The 15,469-nt window shown below is 36.4% G+C and overlaps 1 protein-coding gene and 2 pseudogenes across 2 annotated transcripts; 1 reads left to right on the top strand and 2 right to left on the bottom strand.

Moving 5' to 3' along the window:
- The first annotated feature begins 1,367 nt into the window (after positions 1 to 1,367).
- Positions 1,368 to 1,922, top strand: LOC147298492 (secreted RxLR effector protein 161 pseudogene; annotated as a pseudogene).
- Positions 1,923 to 6,113: 4,191 nt separating this feature from the next.
- Positions 6,114 to 9,752, bottom strand: LOC147298491 (uncharacterized). The gene is made up of 6 exons (XM_086229792.1): positions 9,164 to 9,752; positions 8,830 to 8,979; positions 8,516 to 8,623; positions 8,264 to 8,308; positions 7,581 to 8,131; positions 6,114 to 6,865 (listed from the first exon to the last, which is right to left on the bottom strand). Exons 1-6 carry the CDS (start codon positions 9,738 to 9,740, stop codon positions 6,227 to 6,229), a joined length of 2,070 nt encoding a protein of 689 aa, XP_086085918.1. The 5' UTR covers positions 9,741 to 9,752; the 3' UTR covers positions 6,114 to 6,226.
- Positions 9,753 to 11,718: 1,966 nt separating this feature from the next.
- On the bottom strand, positions 11,719 to 14,718 carry LOC147298490 (uncharacterized; annotated as a pseudogene). Its single transcript, XR_015119910.1, has 4 exons — positions 14,452 to 14,718; positions 13,693 to 13,843; positions 13,476 to 13,604; positions 11,719 to 12,467 (listed from the first exon to the last, which is right to left on the bottom strand). The product of XR_015119910.1 is annotated as an uncharacterized LOC147298490 (transcript).
- Positions 14,719 to 15,469: the final 751 nt, after the last annotated feature.

Here is a 15,469-nt window from a genome sequence, read left to right as displayed (position 1 = left end):
AAATTGTCAAAAGCGCTTTCAAATTAGTAAAAGCACTTTTGATAGCGTTTGGCAAAAATAATTAGAAGTGCTTTTGAGTTATAAAAGCACTTCTAAGGGGTTTTTTGAGAAGCACCTGACATGTGCTTTCTCAAGAAGCACTTTCAAGTGCTTTTGCATAAATAATTTAAAAGTTTCATAAAAATTTATATGTGCTTCTTAACATAAGCGCTTCTGATAAAAGCGCTACTAAATAAAAGTGCTTCTAAGAAGCAGTGCCAAACGGACTTATTCTTTGATCGAAGTTGTTAAAGGAAAAGCACATGCTCATAATTTTCTTTAATTACCTCTATTAAAATTCATTAGTCCCACTAGCCAATTGGCCCAATTGTGCCTAAGTGACTAGCTGTAGTTCAACAAATTTACAAGTATACGCTTATGAACCTCTATCTCTGCCGTCTCTATATTTACCTCCATCTCTAGATTTTCTACAGATCTTAATTACTTACGTACGTGACCGCGCCATCAAGTTTTGGCCATTGCTTTCTTATATAGGCGAGCTAGCTAGCTAGCTTCTTCTGCCTGCTTGCAATCACGATCACGATCGCAATCACAATCACCAGTACGTAGTGTTGGTCATTGCTTTCTTTTATAGGAATTTTGCAAAACGGCATATACTTTGCTTATTTAGTGAACAACGTGGAAAAATTATAAATCAAATTAAGGTGTTACTATGACGTCTTTCATTTTTCATCTGCACTTTTAGGGGGGAAAATGTATCCATCCTACAAGTGTACACTGATTAATGTAGGTTCTGTGTGCAACACATGTGGTCTCACTGGATCATGAGGTGACTAAAATTTGTCCCCTCTTTTATCTTATTTGCTGAAAATATATGAGGTTTTAATTAATTAATGAAGATTGTCAGTGTATATATGGTTGGAGCTTGTAGTTTTCGTGGTAGAAATTGCAGTTATCCTTGCACACAAAATGATCAAAGTTTGAATCTGTTCTCGTTTAAAGATTGGCTTACTTTGTGACAAACAAATTAAATTAATCAGAGGTTTCCATTGTAAGCTATAATTAAATCAATTAAATCAGGGTATGTTCGAAGTAGTGTTGATTCTTCTCTCTTTGTTGAAAAAGGATCATCAGGAATTGTTGCTGTCCTTATTTACGTTGATGATTTTATCATCACAACCAGTAGTATCAGTGAGATAGCTTAGCTCAAATCCTTTCTGTCTCACCAGTTTTCCATTAAGGATTTGGGGCCCCTCAAATATTTCCTCGACATTGAAGTTGCCTCCTCAAGTAAAGGGTTGTTCCTTAACCAAAGGAAATATACTTTGGACCTGCTCAAGGAAACTGGCATGCTTAATGTCAAACCTATGGCAAACCCAGTAACTAGCAAAGGCAAGCTTGACCTGGATGGCGACCTTCTTTCAGACGCCAGCAATTATCAAAGAGTGGTGGGCAGGCTCATCTATCTCACCATCACAAAACCTAATCTTACATTTGCTGTCAGTCAAGTGAGCCAATTCATGCATGCTCCCCGATCCAATCACCGGATTGCAGTTAAACGCATCCTTCACTACCTAAAAGGGTCTCCCGGCCAAGATATTTTCATGAAGCCTTATGGTCACTCTCAAATTGTTGGTTACTATGACGTTGACTGGGTAGGTAACCCTCTTGATCACAAATCCACTATAGGTTTCTGCACCTTTGTGGATGGAAACCTTGTCACCTGGAAGAGCAAGAAACAAACTGTTATTGCTCAATCTAGCGCTAAGGCAGAATATCAAGCCATGGCTTCTGTCACTAGTGAGTTGATGTGGCTTCAGAATCTTCTTCGTGATTTGGCTTCAGTGCATCTGATGTGTGATAATCAAGCCACTCTTCACATCGCATCCAATCTGTCTTCCATGAAAGAACTAAACATATAGAAGTGGATTGCCACTTTGTTCATGAAAAAGTACAGGACAATACCATATATTAAACCTGTGTTTGTTCAAAGTGGTGCTTAACTTGCTGACATTCTCACCAAAGGACTCCCCAACCATCAATTTCAGCAACTTCTGTCCTAGCTTGGCTCTGTCAATCCCTTCGTACCTTAGTTATTATTCCCTTGTCATTTCCCATGTATTCTCGAGTAGCCAATGTTAACTATACAGCTGTCAGAATTCTAGTGGCTCTAGTTGTTAAAAGGATTACTCAGTTAGAAAGGAATGAGTTAGTTGGAATTGTTGTTAGTCTTGTTAGTTTGTTTCGTTGGTTTTAGCTGGCTCTTGATATATATAAGCTTTGTGTATTTCTCATTCTCTGTAACTTCATCTCATTAATCAATCTAAGAGCTCCATTTCTTTCTTCTTCTTCATCCATTTTCCTTTGCTTCTTGAATATTCTTTTGCTTCTGTTCATCTCGTGATCATGGTATCAGAGCCCCTAGCTCATGCTTTTGGTCCATGGGTCTTGAACTTCCCTTTGCTTTTTGCTTTTGTTGCTAGCTTCGATTTCATTTTGTCTTCGTCTTCCTTTTTTGTTCATTTTTCCTCTTTGTCCGTGGGTCCATGGGTCTGATCGTCTGATCTTCTCCAAATGTCTTCTCCGATCGTCTCTGGTTTCTGCAGCGTAGTAAAGGTGTTGTGCTTTGTCTACTGATTTTGCAATTTGTTCAGTGCTTGGTTCTTTTCGCAATGTGGGTTGTACTTTGGATTTTTCGAGTTCTTTAAATTGTGATTGTGAACTTCGTCGTCTGTGTTATCGTTTGTCGTTGGGTATTGTGTCTCTCTTCTTGTCTTTGTTAATTGATCAGAGAAGTGTGATTTCTTGGAGTATGTTCTTGTTTTGCTCAAGTAATTGTTCTGATTTGGGATCATATTGTTCTTTGTTGCTGTGATTGATCTTGGTTGTGTCAATTTCTGATAATTCTTGACCGTATTGATGTTTCTTGAAGTATTGTGCATTTTCTTGAAGTGTTGAGTTTTCAGGAGTGTTGGAGTGTTGAAATATTGTTGTAAGTGTTGTGAGATTGTTGTTGGAATAGATCTGTAGCCATGTCGATTGCAAGTAGAGTTCATGGTTTGTTTCCTTTTCTGACCTTGAGGTTGAATGATTCTAATTACCTCAAATGGAGTTTTCAAGTAAAAACAGTATTAGGAGGTCATGGAATGTTTGGATATTTAGATGGGTCAATTGTTTGTCCACTAGAATTTGTCCTGGATGAGAATGGTATTAGTACACTGAAGGTTAATAGAGCTTTTACTGAATGGGATCAGACAGACAAGGCTTTGACTAGTTTGTTGATGACATCTGTTACTGAAGAGTCTATGGAATACATCTTTGACTGTTCTTCTGCTCATGAAGCTTGGATAAATGTTAGGGAGAGGTATAACACTGATTCTCGAGCAACCATTATGCAACTCAAGACTGACTTTCAAACCTTGCAGAAAGGTGTTGATAGTGTTGAGAGGTTTTTACTGAAAATTAAACATGTCAGGGCTCAATTAGCTGCTGTGGGGGTGCAGGTTACAGATGATGATGCTTATGTAGTTGCCTTAAATGGTCTCCCTGATGAATTTGATCCTGTGAAAGCTGTACTGCGTGGTCATCAGGGCTCTATGTCTATGAAGGAGTTTCGATCTCAACTTCTTGTTGCTGAACAAGACATTAATAAAAAGCTTTCTCTTGCCTTGGTTTCTAATCACACAATAACTGCTATGGTTGCCAAACTTCCAGTGCCTAAATTAGGTTACACTGACGGTTCTAATGGTCACACTGATCATACTACTCTTGGTTCTGGTGGTTCTCATACTGGAACTGGTAATTTTGGGAATTCTACAGGGAATGGTTCTCATAGAGATGGTGGTTATGGCAGTCATTTGAGTAATGGGTATTCTGGAGGTTATAATAACAGTGGTGGAAGTTATAATACTGGTGGTGGAGGTTATACTAGCGGTGGCAAATTCAATTCTAATGGTGGTAAAGGTTGGAATTCTGGAGGAAATGGTGGTAGGCATATCAATTGGGGTAACACTAATGTCAATAATTGGAACAATGGGAGTAGACAGGTTCCTGAGTGTCAGATTTGTTCTAGGAGAGGACACACTGCTGTGAACTGCTTTGATAGGGATAGGACATCTCAGAATACTGCTTCCTTTGTTGTGGAATGCCAAATTTGTGGCAAAAGAGGTCATGTGGCTTTAGATTGCTTTAATCGATACAACTATGCATATAAAGGCTCAGCACCACCTTAGAGTTTGAATGTTCTTACTGCTCAGGCCAATGTTGGTTTTGCAACTGAAGATGTTTGGATTGCAGATACAGGAGCTACTCATCATATGACAACTGATCTTACCAATCTCACAATGGCTGAACCTTTTGAACTTGGAAATGGTGAAGGCTTGGGAGTCAAGCATATTGGATTCTGAGTTGTAGTTGATTGGGTTCTAAGTTGTAGTTGAAGTTGAAGTTGTAGTTGTCATGTGGTGGTTTCTTGAAGTTGTCTTGCAAAGGAGTTGTAAAAAAAAAAAGTAAAAACAAAATAAAAAAGTTGAAGTTGTCTTGCAAAGGAGTTGTAAAAAATAAAAACAAAAATAAAAAGTTCAAGTTGAAGTTGTCTTGCAAAGGAGTTGTAAAAAATAAAAAACAAAATAAAAAGTTGAAGTTGATTGAAGTTGCGAAGGAATTGTAGTTGTAGTGGATTGTGTGGTAGTGATTCTTGTAGTGTAAAAATTGTTGGTCAGGAGTGTAGTAATGTTGATTGAAAGCAAGGTTGAAGAAGTGGAGCACACAATTCTTGCTGGTAATCCTGTGTCATGGCAACCTCAGACTTGGTTCCCTTGCTGAGGTTGAGGGGGGATGTCAACTATACAGCTGTCAGAATTCTAGTGGCTCTAGTTGTTAAAAGGATTACTCAGTTAGAAAGGAATGAGTTAGTTGGAATTGTTGTTAGTCTTGTTAGTTTGTTTAGTTGGTTTCAGCTGGCTCTTGATATATATAAGCTTTGTGTATTTCTCATTCTCTGTAACTTCATCTCATTAATCAATCTAAGAGCTCCATTTCTTTCTTCTTCTTCATCCATTTTCCTTTGCTTCTTGAATATTCTTTTGCTTTTGTTCATCTCGTGATCAGCCAAAAGGGTGGCTTACTTATAACTAGCCGTTGGGCATTTATGTTTGGTTTGTTGGGTGTTTTGCTCATTATCTTTCTTCCTATTTGTACCAGAGAAACTTTGGTTCTTCTTACAATTTTAATAAGAGTTTATCTCTGTATGTGGATGTAGGCTTGGAGGATTTCCAGCCGAACCACCAAATATCTTGTCTTCCTGTTTTATCTGCTTCCATTTTTCTATATCCTTCGATCTAGTTCTTCTTTCTGGATCGAAATAGCTCCCTTATCATCTTCCTATTTTATTTTGTTTGTTCATTTCTTCTTGTCGTTACTGTTTGTTTTGTATCGACTGTGGCCTGGGCCCTTCTTCTGTTTGTTCTCCTTTGCCCTTGTGGGCTTTAATGAATCATCTTTGACCAAAAATCAGTTTTATAATTTTATTGACTTAAGCTTAGCTTTTTCTTCATCTTTGAGAGGAAGTAGAGAGCTCAAGTACTTGTGATAGGTACCCATCAACCTCAAGCCTAGTGCACAACTACACGTCCGCAAAGACCAACTTTAAGATCTTTCACATTTACCACGACCAATTTTATGATAGCTTCATCATCATGAGTAGAAGTGTTCCATTTCACGAGCTCTGCTTCGAATTTCTAAGCTTTTGGATGGAATTGAAGAGATCAGAGACGGAGGTGCTAAGAGTTTCGACATCATTGGACATTAGGGATTGAAAATATGAGTGGATACAAATGAGCAAGTTTGGAAATTGAATGGATACGAATGAGCAAGCAATACATGGGAAATTAATTCATTAGTACCCACTCACATTATGCACTTAAATTTCAGCAGTATTAGTGCACATTACAATTAACAATAAGAATTGAATTTCTCCATTTATTTATCCAAATTAGCTGGTCGACCAGCCAAATTGCACTTACAAATCAAATTACTGTATATATATCACATACAATTTATTATGACAATACCCTTTGTATTCTTAATATATTGAGCATAATTGTGAAGGAAAACATTTATATAATTAAAAAAGTTACTAAAAAAGAGAACCCCAACTGAGAGCTATTATTGCTTCATGCTTGCTTTCTGACCGCACGTATTATTTGGCTCACTCACAAATCAAGATTCAATTATTATGCCTTCTTCTGACAGTAGCAGGAGGGAAAATCTTCCTAATAGTTTTCTTATAAACGAATTTCACGCCATCAGAGAATGCATTATACAAAGGAAATTGCACCAGTCCGAACACAATCACTGGAAGAAGAGCAACTGTATAAACCAGAGACCTAGTCCATTTCCTCTGGAGATCATGAATCAACAGAAAGATGGTAGCACAGAAGGCAAGCATGGTGGTTAGCATGGACAAGAATAGTAGGGCGAATCCAAGGTTTAGCTTGCGCGGGAGCGAGTGACTAAAATTTGGATACTCAAGGGGAGATGTTAGGATAGAGAGAAACATTACCACAGAAGCCAATGAGCTACAAAGCGAGACAATGTCCATGACGGTGAAGGCCCAGAAGAAGGGAGAATTGCGGAATCTAGGAAGGCCATTATCTTCGGTACCCCCAGGAACCTGGAATGCCGCTGCAAAGACGAGGGTGGCCACTAGGACCCCCACGATTGTGCATGCCTGAGCAGTGTCTTTCATCCAGGTTTTTGCGAAGTTCAGAAGCTCGTTGTGCGTATCATTGAATACATCCTCCGCTGTTTTATTCATCTCGTTATGGTGATCAATGTAATGAGGAGGTATTATGCGTTGCACACGCTGCAGGGTACATATATATATGCATATTCAGTTCACTATTAAAATCATTAATTAATTTAGAATACGTTGCTATATATTTTAACCACATCTACTAGTTTGGATCACATTAATAACGAATGTACGTGATGTCGATCACGTGATGTGCCAATTATGTCTTGTGATTGGGATTGCATGTGAATAATCACACATGCAACAAGTACGTGTTGTATCAATACCACAGGTTGTTATTTGTTAATATATGTCGCACAAAAAAAATGTTTTGCTGACTTCTCTATAATATTTAGAATGTCAATTTAATTATATAAAATAAAATTTCTTGTTAATTAACTATTAGTGACCTACCACAAATTTTGTTACATGTAGTTACAATTGCAGATACACATACTATATATACTTAATAAAAATCACTAACTTTAAATCCTAAATCAATAAATCCCCTAAAACATATCAAACACACTATAATTCGAACCAATTCTATAAATATTAAAATTTAAAAATAAAGAAAAGAAAATCAATCTGTTGTTGCTACACCTACAGTTGCCAATCCATTGATAGACGGTCTAACATATGCGTGTCATTATTGTTAACAAAATTAGTTGTTTCTAAACTTGAAGTAACAAATCAAACTTGAGTTATTTTGAATAATTTCAAAAACTCTTAAGACGTCGAGAGTAATAAATTATAAATACAATTATATAAAAGGGGTGTAACTAACCTCCACCCAATGCAACTCATCTTGCAATTGCATGGCAGGACCATTTATACGCTGATCTGCTGTGGAATGATGGCCGCTATCAGAAGCTTGGTGCAACATGGTGTTGCCATCAGCGTCGATCCTGGCTATCAACCGCGTCCATACTGTTTTTCTTCTTTTGACAAGCTTAAAGATGCGATACTGACGGTGCCTAATGGCCAAATGCAAAATGTTGTGTTCCTTATCATTAACGTGCTCAACAGCCTGAGGATGCACCTCCATAATCTGTTCGACAATGGGAACTGCTCCTGAGCAGGTTGCTATGATCAATGGCGTATGCGGCAGATCATAAGCGTTGGTTGCATTCATCACTTTTGTGGCGGTCTTTCCTTTTTCTTGATCATCATTAGGTCCGCTAATAAGACTTTCCACTGACCCCAGAGAAATCGTCTTGTCTTTTCCTGTCTTATTTACCTGCCATGAAAAATCTTTTTTGACGAGTGAAAGGGTGAGTTTCTTTAGTGACATTTGATTTTCCTTCTCCTTCCGGATCTCATCGATTTTCCGCCACCCTAGTCATGGTCGAGAAACTAACCACGTAAGTACATGCATATAAATATATTTATGGTTATATTTATATGCGTGCTTTTTAATCAATGCAATTATACGTATGAATAGTACTAAAGGCCATAAATAAAACAAACCTTTTGCGAGGATGTCCCATATGAAAAACCATACCCTCGAAAAAACTGCAATTTTATATGTACATGCAACTCGATCAGTAACAGTTCTTCAATTCCATTGTATATATTATTAACAATTAAAATTATGAAAAAATAAATGTGACTGAGCATGTGTTCTATGTATAATAAATCCAATTAAGTAAACATTCTAGCATTTGATATGTTTATAATAAATTAAAATCGATTTAGAATATTCCAAAGTTGGTTAATTACCCGCATGCTTCTTTCTACGGTAAGATTGGCGGGGCTGGTTTCTACCCAAGCTGCTCTCAAGATCGTCCTTTTGATTTTCTGAGACCGGTTCATCTTCAACAGGAAGGCCTGCATAATATAATAAATGTTACGAATAGTGCATGTGTAAACCTTAGAAATATATATATATATATATATATAGATTCGATTAGGTGTGCACTTGTCGTTAAACACTTGGTAGTTAATTATAAGATTTTACGTACACTACCGAACATTATGCATCAGGTGCAAACGCCTGAATGGATCTATATATATTGCAGTAGAGTATGTCGTACAATGATAAATGAGCATCTTCCACATGCTTTTGTCAAATTTTGGTTCGAAGGCCTTTCGCATTTGGGCTAGCAATTGAAGGCTTGTCGATCCCTTATCATCCTTTTCTTCTACAAGGAATTCGTAGTTGTTCTGTAACCATAGAGCAGTGCCTACATTGGAAAGCCAAAAAGATCAAGAGTTAATCATTGTTAGAAGCTATAATCACAATCTGACATGTGTTAATTTACAAAAAAGAATAATTGACGATCATTAAGAGAAAATTAAGAATCAACAATCATCTACAAATATTAATTTTTTTTATTGCAGCGAAGTATATTTTAGAGAAATACGTACCAAATTGTCGGCCAATGATCGCGATATGAAGAATGTTCTTTTTATCAGCAACTCTGCGCAAGTGCTTATCTATATTCTCCACTTTACCAGCGAAAAAGCGGACCAATTTTGTGTGACCAAGAACAGCAGCCCGGTAGAGTGGGGTTTCTCCCAACTTATTCGGAATCTCTAGTAGAAGTCCCGCGTACTCTCGGCTTTCGTCTGGCTTGCCGAACCTGTCCAACAAGAGTTTTGCCGCATCCAAATTTCCTGCAACAGCCACCTCGTGAAGAACGGTGTTCCCATGGGAATTATACGACATCAAAGCATCGCGTCTCACGTGATCATCAGGCAACAAATCAATCAATCTCTCGAGCACACCTTTGCCTTCGGAGACTAAGGCGGCTGCAACATGAAACACATTGTCTCCGTCCAATGTGAGTGCGCTAAGCAAGTCTTTGGTGTGCTTTTCGAAGTGTCCTATCACCTTTTCCCAGTCCTCGTCCATGGCCCAGTCATAGGGGCCTTCCATCCCTGCAAATCGATTTACCCTCCTCTCTCCCTCCGTTTGAGCCTCTATCTCTCTCCATTCCGCCATCTCTGTATTTTCTTACAGATCGATGATGCTCACGTAGCTAGTGTTGGTCTTTGCTTTCTTTTATAAGCTAGGCTAGCTAGCATATACTTTGCTTAATTTATTGTTTTTGGCTACGATACTTTGCTTAATTAAATAACAAAGTTGAAAAAGCATAAATCAAATTAAGGTATGTGTTTCTTGTTTCGTCCTTACTTTCAGGAGAAAAAGACTATCCATCGTAAAGTATCTGTATTTGCTTATTTAGTTCACTGAATGTAGATTATGTGTGCAGCACATGTTGTCTCGTGAATCATGTAGTACCTTCTATAGAAATTTTGTAAAATTGCTTGCATATATACTATGCTTATCAACTTAATAGTTAATAAAGTTCAAAATTAAAGCGTAAATCAAATTCAGGTTATTTTGTGTTTCATGTTTGCTCCCTACATTAATTAATAGTATCTACCTTTCCATTGTAAAGTATTTGCCTTTGCTTAATTATTTAGTTCACTGAATATAGATTCTGTGTGCAGCACATGTCGTCTCATGAATCATGTTGTGACTATTGAATATATGTGATGTTTTAATTAATAAATTTTCACTGTATTGTTGGGCTTTGTAACTTTTGTGGTTCAGATTGCATTTATATATCCTTTGTATACAAAGTAATCGTGCCATGTCATGCCATTCATTTGGTTTAATTTAGGATGATTTCGACTTTAGTCCATTAAATTGTTTTTTTTAGAGTTTAATACTATTACTTTTTTTTAATAGTTAAAGACCATATTCAAAATTGTGCTCCACGATAGAGTAACAATATCCCATTAAATCTCTACTATTTACAAATTATGCCATTATGTAATTAATATTTATTTTCAAATTGTGTCACTCTTTAATTGTTGTTAATTCTCCAATTAGGAATGAATTCTCTTAAATTCATTAAAAAAATTAATTCAAGGCACTTTTTTATGGTGTGGTATATATATATATATACAGGGCCTTTCCAATAAGGGATCTCTCATTTAATGTTAAATGAGGGATCACCTTGTGTGGCCCACACATGTCATTTTGTGTTAATCCGAATCCTTCATTTTTTACATCTCTATTGATAGATCATCCCTGCAAAAAATCAGCTAAATAGGAAATCGTTTACCTGTTCGTTTAAGCGGTCAAAGTTTAAAACAAATGGACGAACAACAAATTCCTCTATAAACACCTAAAATTTGATCGCTTAATCGAACGGGTAAACGATTTTCGATTTGGCTGATTTTTTGCATAAATGATCTATCAATGTAGATGTAAAAAATGGACGGTTCGGATTAACACAAATGACTCGTGTGGGCCCCATAAGGTGATCCCTCATTTAACACTAAATGAGGGATCCCTTATTGGAAGGGCCCTCTATATATATATAAATAGACAATAATGATCACTCGCTCATCATAGCGCGAGGAATTCCCTGCTCACTTAACAACCCAATTAGAAATGAATTTCAATGATCGGAACCGTTCATATTTTAGGGTATCATTCAAAGATCACTCTTACGAAAAATCGACCAAATTGAAAATTGTTAGCCAGTATATTATTGTCAACATCATTTATCCTTTTATCTAACAGATTGGATTTGTTTATACAGTTTGGATGACCAAACAATTACGGATTTAGCTAATTTTTTGCAAGGACAACCCTTAAGAAATGGATGGGCTGGTCTTGTTTCATTGAATTCCCTACTATGTAGTTGTTGGGTGGTTAGGTGAGTATGAAATTCTTTGCTTTATAGTGCAAAATGCAAATAATATTAATGATCGAAAATCTAACGTACTGTTTTGTATATATCTCCATACAAGTCTTAGTGCAAGGCTTAACTTAATCTAAAACCATAATAAATATGTAAAAAATCATTTTGTTTTGTGGACACTCAACAACAAAATCAATTTTGTTGGCTTGTAGAGATGTCGGTTAAAAAATTAAAGGATGAAGTGTAGTCCAAACTAATTATTTGATTGAAAAATGAAACTTTTTTTTGTATCTATGTGACACATAATATGCACACTAGAATGAGTGTACATATATGGCCAAAAAAAAAATCATTGTATTACAGACACAATAATGTTAGAATGCTGTAATGAGAAAAAAAGTGAATAAAAAAGTTAAGGCCAAATAGCATTGTCCTGATAGAATGCTGTTAAGGTGGGTGTGTTGGGGCTTGACCGTCACCTGCATCCAAAGCAACTCCTCTTGCAATTTCATGGCAGGACCAGAAACATGTCGAGAGGTTGGCGTAGAGTAATGTCTCTTATCTGCTGCAGCTTGGTGCAAAATGGTGTTGCCATCATTGTCAATCCTCATTGCCAACCTTGTACGTGATCACAAACTTAAAGATGTTCAACTGGCAGTGCTTAATGGCCATGTGCAAAATGTTCTGTCCGTTAACACTAACGTGCTCAACTGCCTGAGGATACTCCTCAAGTATCTTTTCCACAATGGGCACTATTCCTGTGCAAGTAGCTATGAGCAATGGAGTATAGCTGTAAATCGAGTGCCGCTTAGGTTTGGTAGGTTTCTCTTCTTTCTGATCTGCATCATCATCAGTAATAAGATGTTGCACTGACCCCAGAGAAATCGTCACGTCATTTGCTTTTGTACTGTGCTCCCATGAAGAGTCTTTCTTGACCAGCAGATCCGTTAGTTTCAATAGTGATATATGATTTCTCTTTGCCTCCCAAATCACGTAGATTACCGGCCATCCTATTCACGATTAATCATATATACCTTAATGTACCGAAGCGCTCTGTATAATTATATATATGTATAGGAACTTCTATTAAGGAATCCGTAAATAATATATATGATTATAAATATAGTGACCATCATGGTGATCATAAGATAATATATATATATGGGGCCTTAAAATGAGGGATCTCTCATTTAGCATTTATGGGGTCCACATAAGTCATTTTGTGTCGATTCGAACCGTTTATTTTTTATATTTTTCATCGATAGATTATCTTTGCAAAAAATCAGTCAAATCGAAAATCATTTGCCTATCTAACTTTGATTAAACAAATAGACAAACTAAATATTTTCGATGAAACTATTTATTTGTTTGATCAATATTAGATAGACAAATGATTTCTAATTTGGCTGATTTTTTGCAAAAATGATCTATCAATGAAGATGTAAAAATGAAGAATTTGAATCGATACAAAACGACTCTTGTGGGCCCCACAAGAGGGATCCCTCATTGGAAAGCCATATATATATATGAGTATATGACACAAAGAGTAAGCATTGTTTTTATTTTGGTTAAGGAAAGAGTAAGCATTTAATGATGATAATGAACCGAAAAATTGATCATAACACTCCACTAATTCAACACATTGGAAGTTCAAATTAAACAACGTACCTAGCTAAGAAGTACATTAATTAAGGTCAGAAATGTCACAAACCTTGTACACCTTCGATATAACTGCAATTTTATGTATTAACTTGAATATTAGTAAAATAAATTTTTTAAAAAAAATTTAGCATTTTAATTAATTAATGACACTACAATGATATTGATATATATTGTTACCTAATTACTATAGTCCGGCTTACTTTAAGGAAAAAAAAAAAAAAAAAAAAAACTTTATCACACCTTATATATTAATGTCTCTCATCAGAAATTAGATCAATCGATTATGTGATGAAAGATAACCTTACTTGGGCCTTAATAATTTGATATTAAATGATTAAGGTTAACAATATGATTACCGGCCACAAGCTTCCTCCAACAGATGGATTGGCGGGACTGGCTGCTAACCAAGCCATTCTCTAGATCATATTTTTTATTCGGTATGACCCGATCATCATCAGGATCAAGATGATCAACATTTGGAAGGCCTGCAAATAAGAATTGTATAAGCAATATGTACGTGCATGTTACGAATTGCTAATTCATAAGTAGATCGGGTACAACGGTCCTAAGTACAATAATAAATGAGCATCTTCCATCTGCTTTTCTGAAATTGAATTTGGAATGCGGATGGCATTTGGGCTAGCAATTGAAGGCTTGTCAGTCCATTATTTTCCTTTTTTTTCTGCAAGAATTTCGTACTTTTTCTGTAACCACAGAGCTGTCTCTGCATGAATGGAAGTCAAAACATCAGAGAATGTTGTGTGCAATAAGTCGAAATATATTGTGTAAATTTTTAAATATTGTATGCTATGACATTGGCAGTCGGTGAAAGATGCTCAAAATCTTATAATTTCTTAAGTAATTTACTTTATGTCCAATGGGCATGATCACAACACTACACATCTACATTCTCCCACACATTAGACCACTCGAGCAATATTGCATAGCCTTTTGTCAATTGCATTCCATGAATTAATTCCCACTTTTAATTTGAACTCCTTTTTACCAGCCATTTTGAGAAATCATAAATATATATACTAATCATAGCTAGACACACAAACTGTTATTCTAATTCATATGTGTGTGTGTGTATATATAGTGATTAATTGTATGCGTGTATGTGGGTGTGCGAGAGAGACAGAGAGACCAAAATGTTGGCTCGCCGTTTATGTTGCCCCTCGGCAGCGGCTTATTGAAGCGCACAAGGAACTTCCCCGCCTCCAGATTCCCCGACGCCGCCGCCTCGTGGAGGGCGGTGTTTCCGTGCCGGTTCTTCATCGCTAACGCGCAGTTATCGGAGGCGGGGACCAGCAAAATCAAGAAGTCGAGTACCTCCTTGCCGTGGCTGCTGCTGTAGGCTGCAATGTGAAACGCAGTGTCGCCGTCCACTGTCAATGGACGCAGCACTAGTTGCTTGTTTTTGCCGTAGTATTCCTTGAAGAGGTCCCACTCGTTGTACATGGCCCAACGGTATGGCCTTCTCATGCTTGCAATCGGAGTACTGCTTCCCCTCATCTCAGCTCCATCTTTTTGAATCTCTGATGACTCTCCCAACTCCATCACTATATTTAATTAAGTTAACTTTTCTCAATTGGCTGTGTAGACCGGCCACTACTCTATCCATCGAGCCATGCATGTGTATAATTTATAGGAATAAATGCTGATGGTAAAATCGTAAATATCCTTTGCTTAAAATAAATGAAGGTTGATATTTGCTGTTTAATAATGTTTGATAGAAGAGATCGAAAAGAATCCGGCCTACTGTTTCTGCCATTGCTTAGTTAATTGATTCCCGAATCTAGCAATAGTTAGTGAGTACTGATCACTATTCACTAGTGATGAATATGAGGATTTAAAGTTTTTTTTTTTAATGTAGAATGTAAATTAACTTTTTTTTTTAAAGAAAAGAAAAAATATTATGCTCATGATGAAAATGAAACTATATGCTTTTTGGGAGAAGACTTTGTGCCCTAACAAAGCACAAGATTTATGTGCCTTAATCAAATATGGCATAACTATTATTTACATACACATCATTATATAATTGTCATATATATCATATTAACATATTTGTTGTGAAATAGCATCTTACGAATTTCAAATTAACCTATTGTAATTTATCTTACTCTATTTCTCAATAAATTTAATATTCTCGATCATACATGTTTTTCCTTCGAAGGCTCCAACAACACCTACTTCTCTCTCAGCTATTTCAATTTATGTTCAAATTAAGTTTTTGAAATTACACAAGCCCTTTTAACTTTGATTTCTTAAATCAAGTCCTCATCAAAAAATTTGGATCAAAGTCTCCGCTGCACCATTTTTTAATTTGTTATCATTGGTTTCTTAC

Source organism: Dryas octopetala, chromosome 1 (genome assembly GCF_963921425.1).
Source record: "Dryas octopetala chromosome 1, drDryOcto1.1, whole genome shotgun sequence".
Classification (NCBI taxonomy): domain Eukaryota; kingdom Viridiplantae; phylum Streptophyta; class Magnoliopsida; order Rosales; family Rosaceae; genus Dryas; species Dryas octopetala.
This window is presented reverse-complemented; position numbering and strand designations above follow the sequence as displayed.

Excerpts from the sequence above, each read along its gene's own strand:
- LOC147298491 (XM_086229792.1), bottom strand. The coding sequence starts at position 9,740 with ATGGCGGAATGGAGAGAGATAGAGGCTCAAACGGAGGGAGAGAGGAGG. Across the intron at positions 8,980-9,163 it reads GATCATTGGCCGACAATTTG|GCACTGCTCTATGGTTACAG; the intron begins GTACGTATTTCT and ends TTTCCAATGTAG. Across the intron at positions 8,309-8,515 it reads CCGTAGAAAGAAGCATGCGG|TTTTTTCGAGGGTATGGTTT; the intron begins GTAATTAACCAA and ends ATAAAATTGCAG.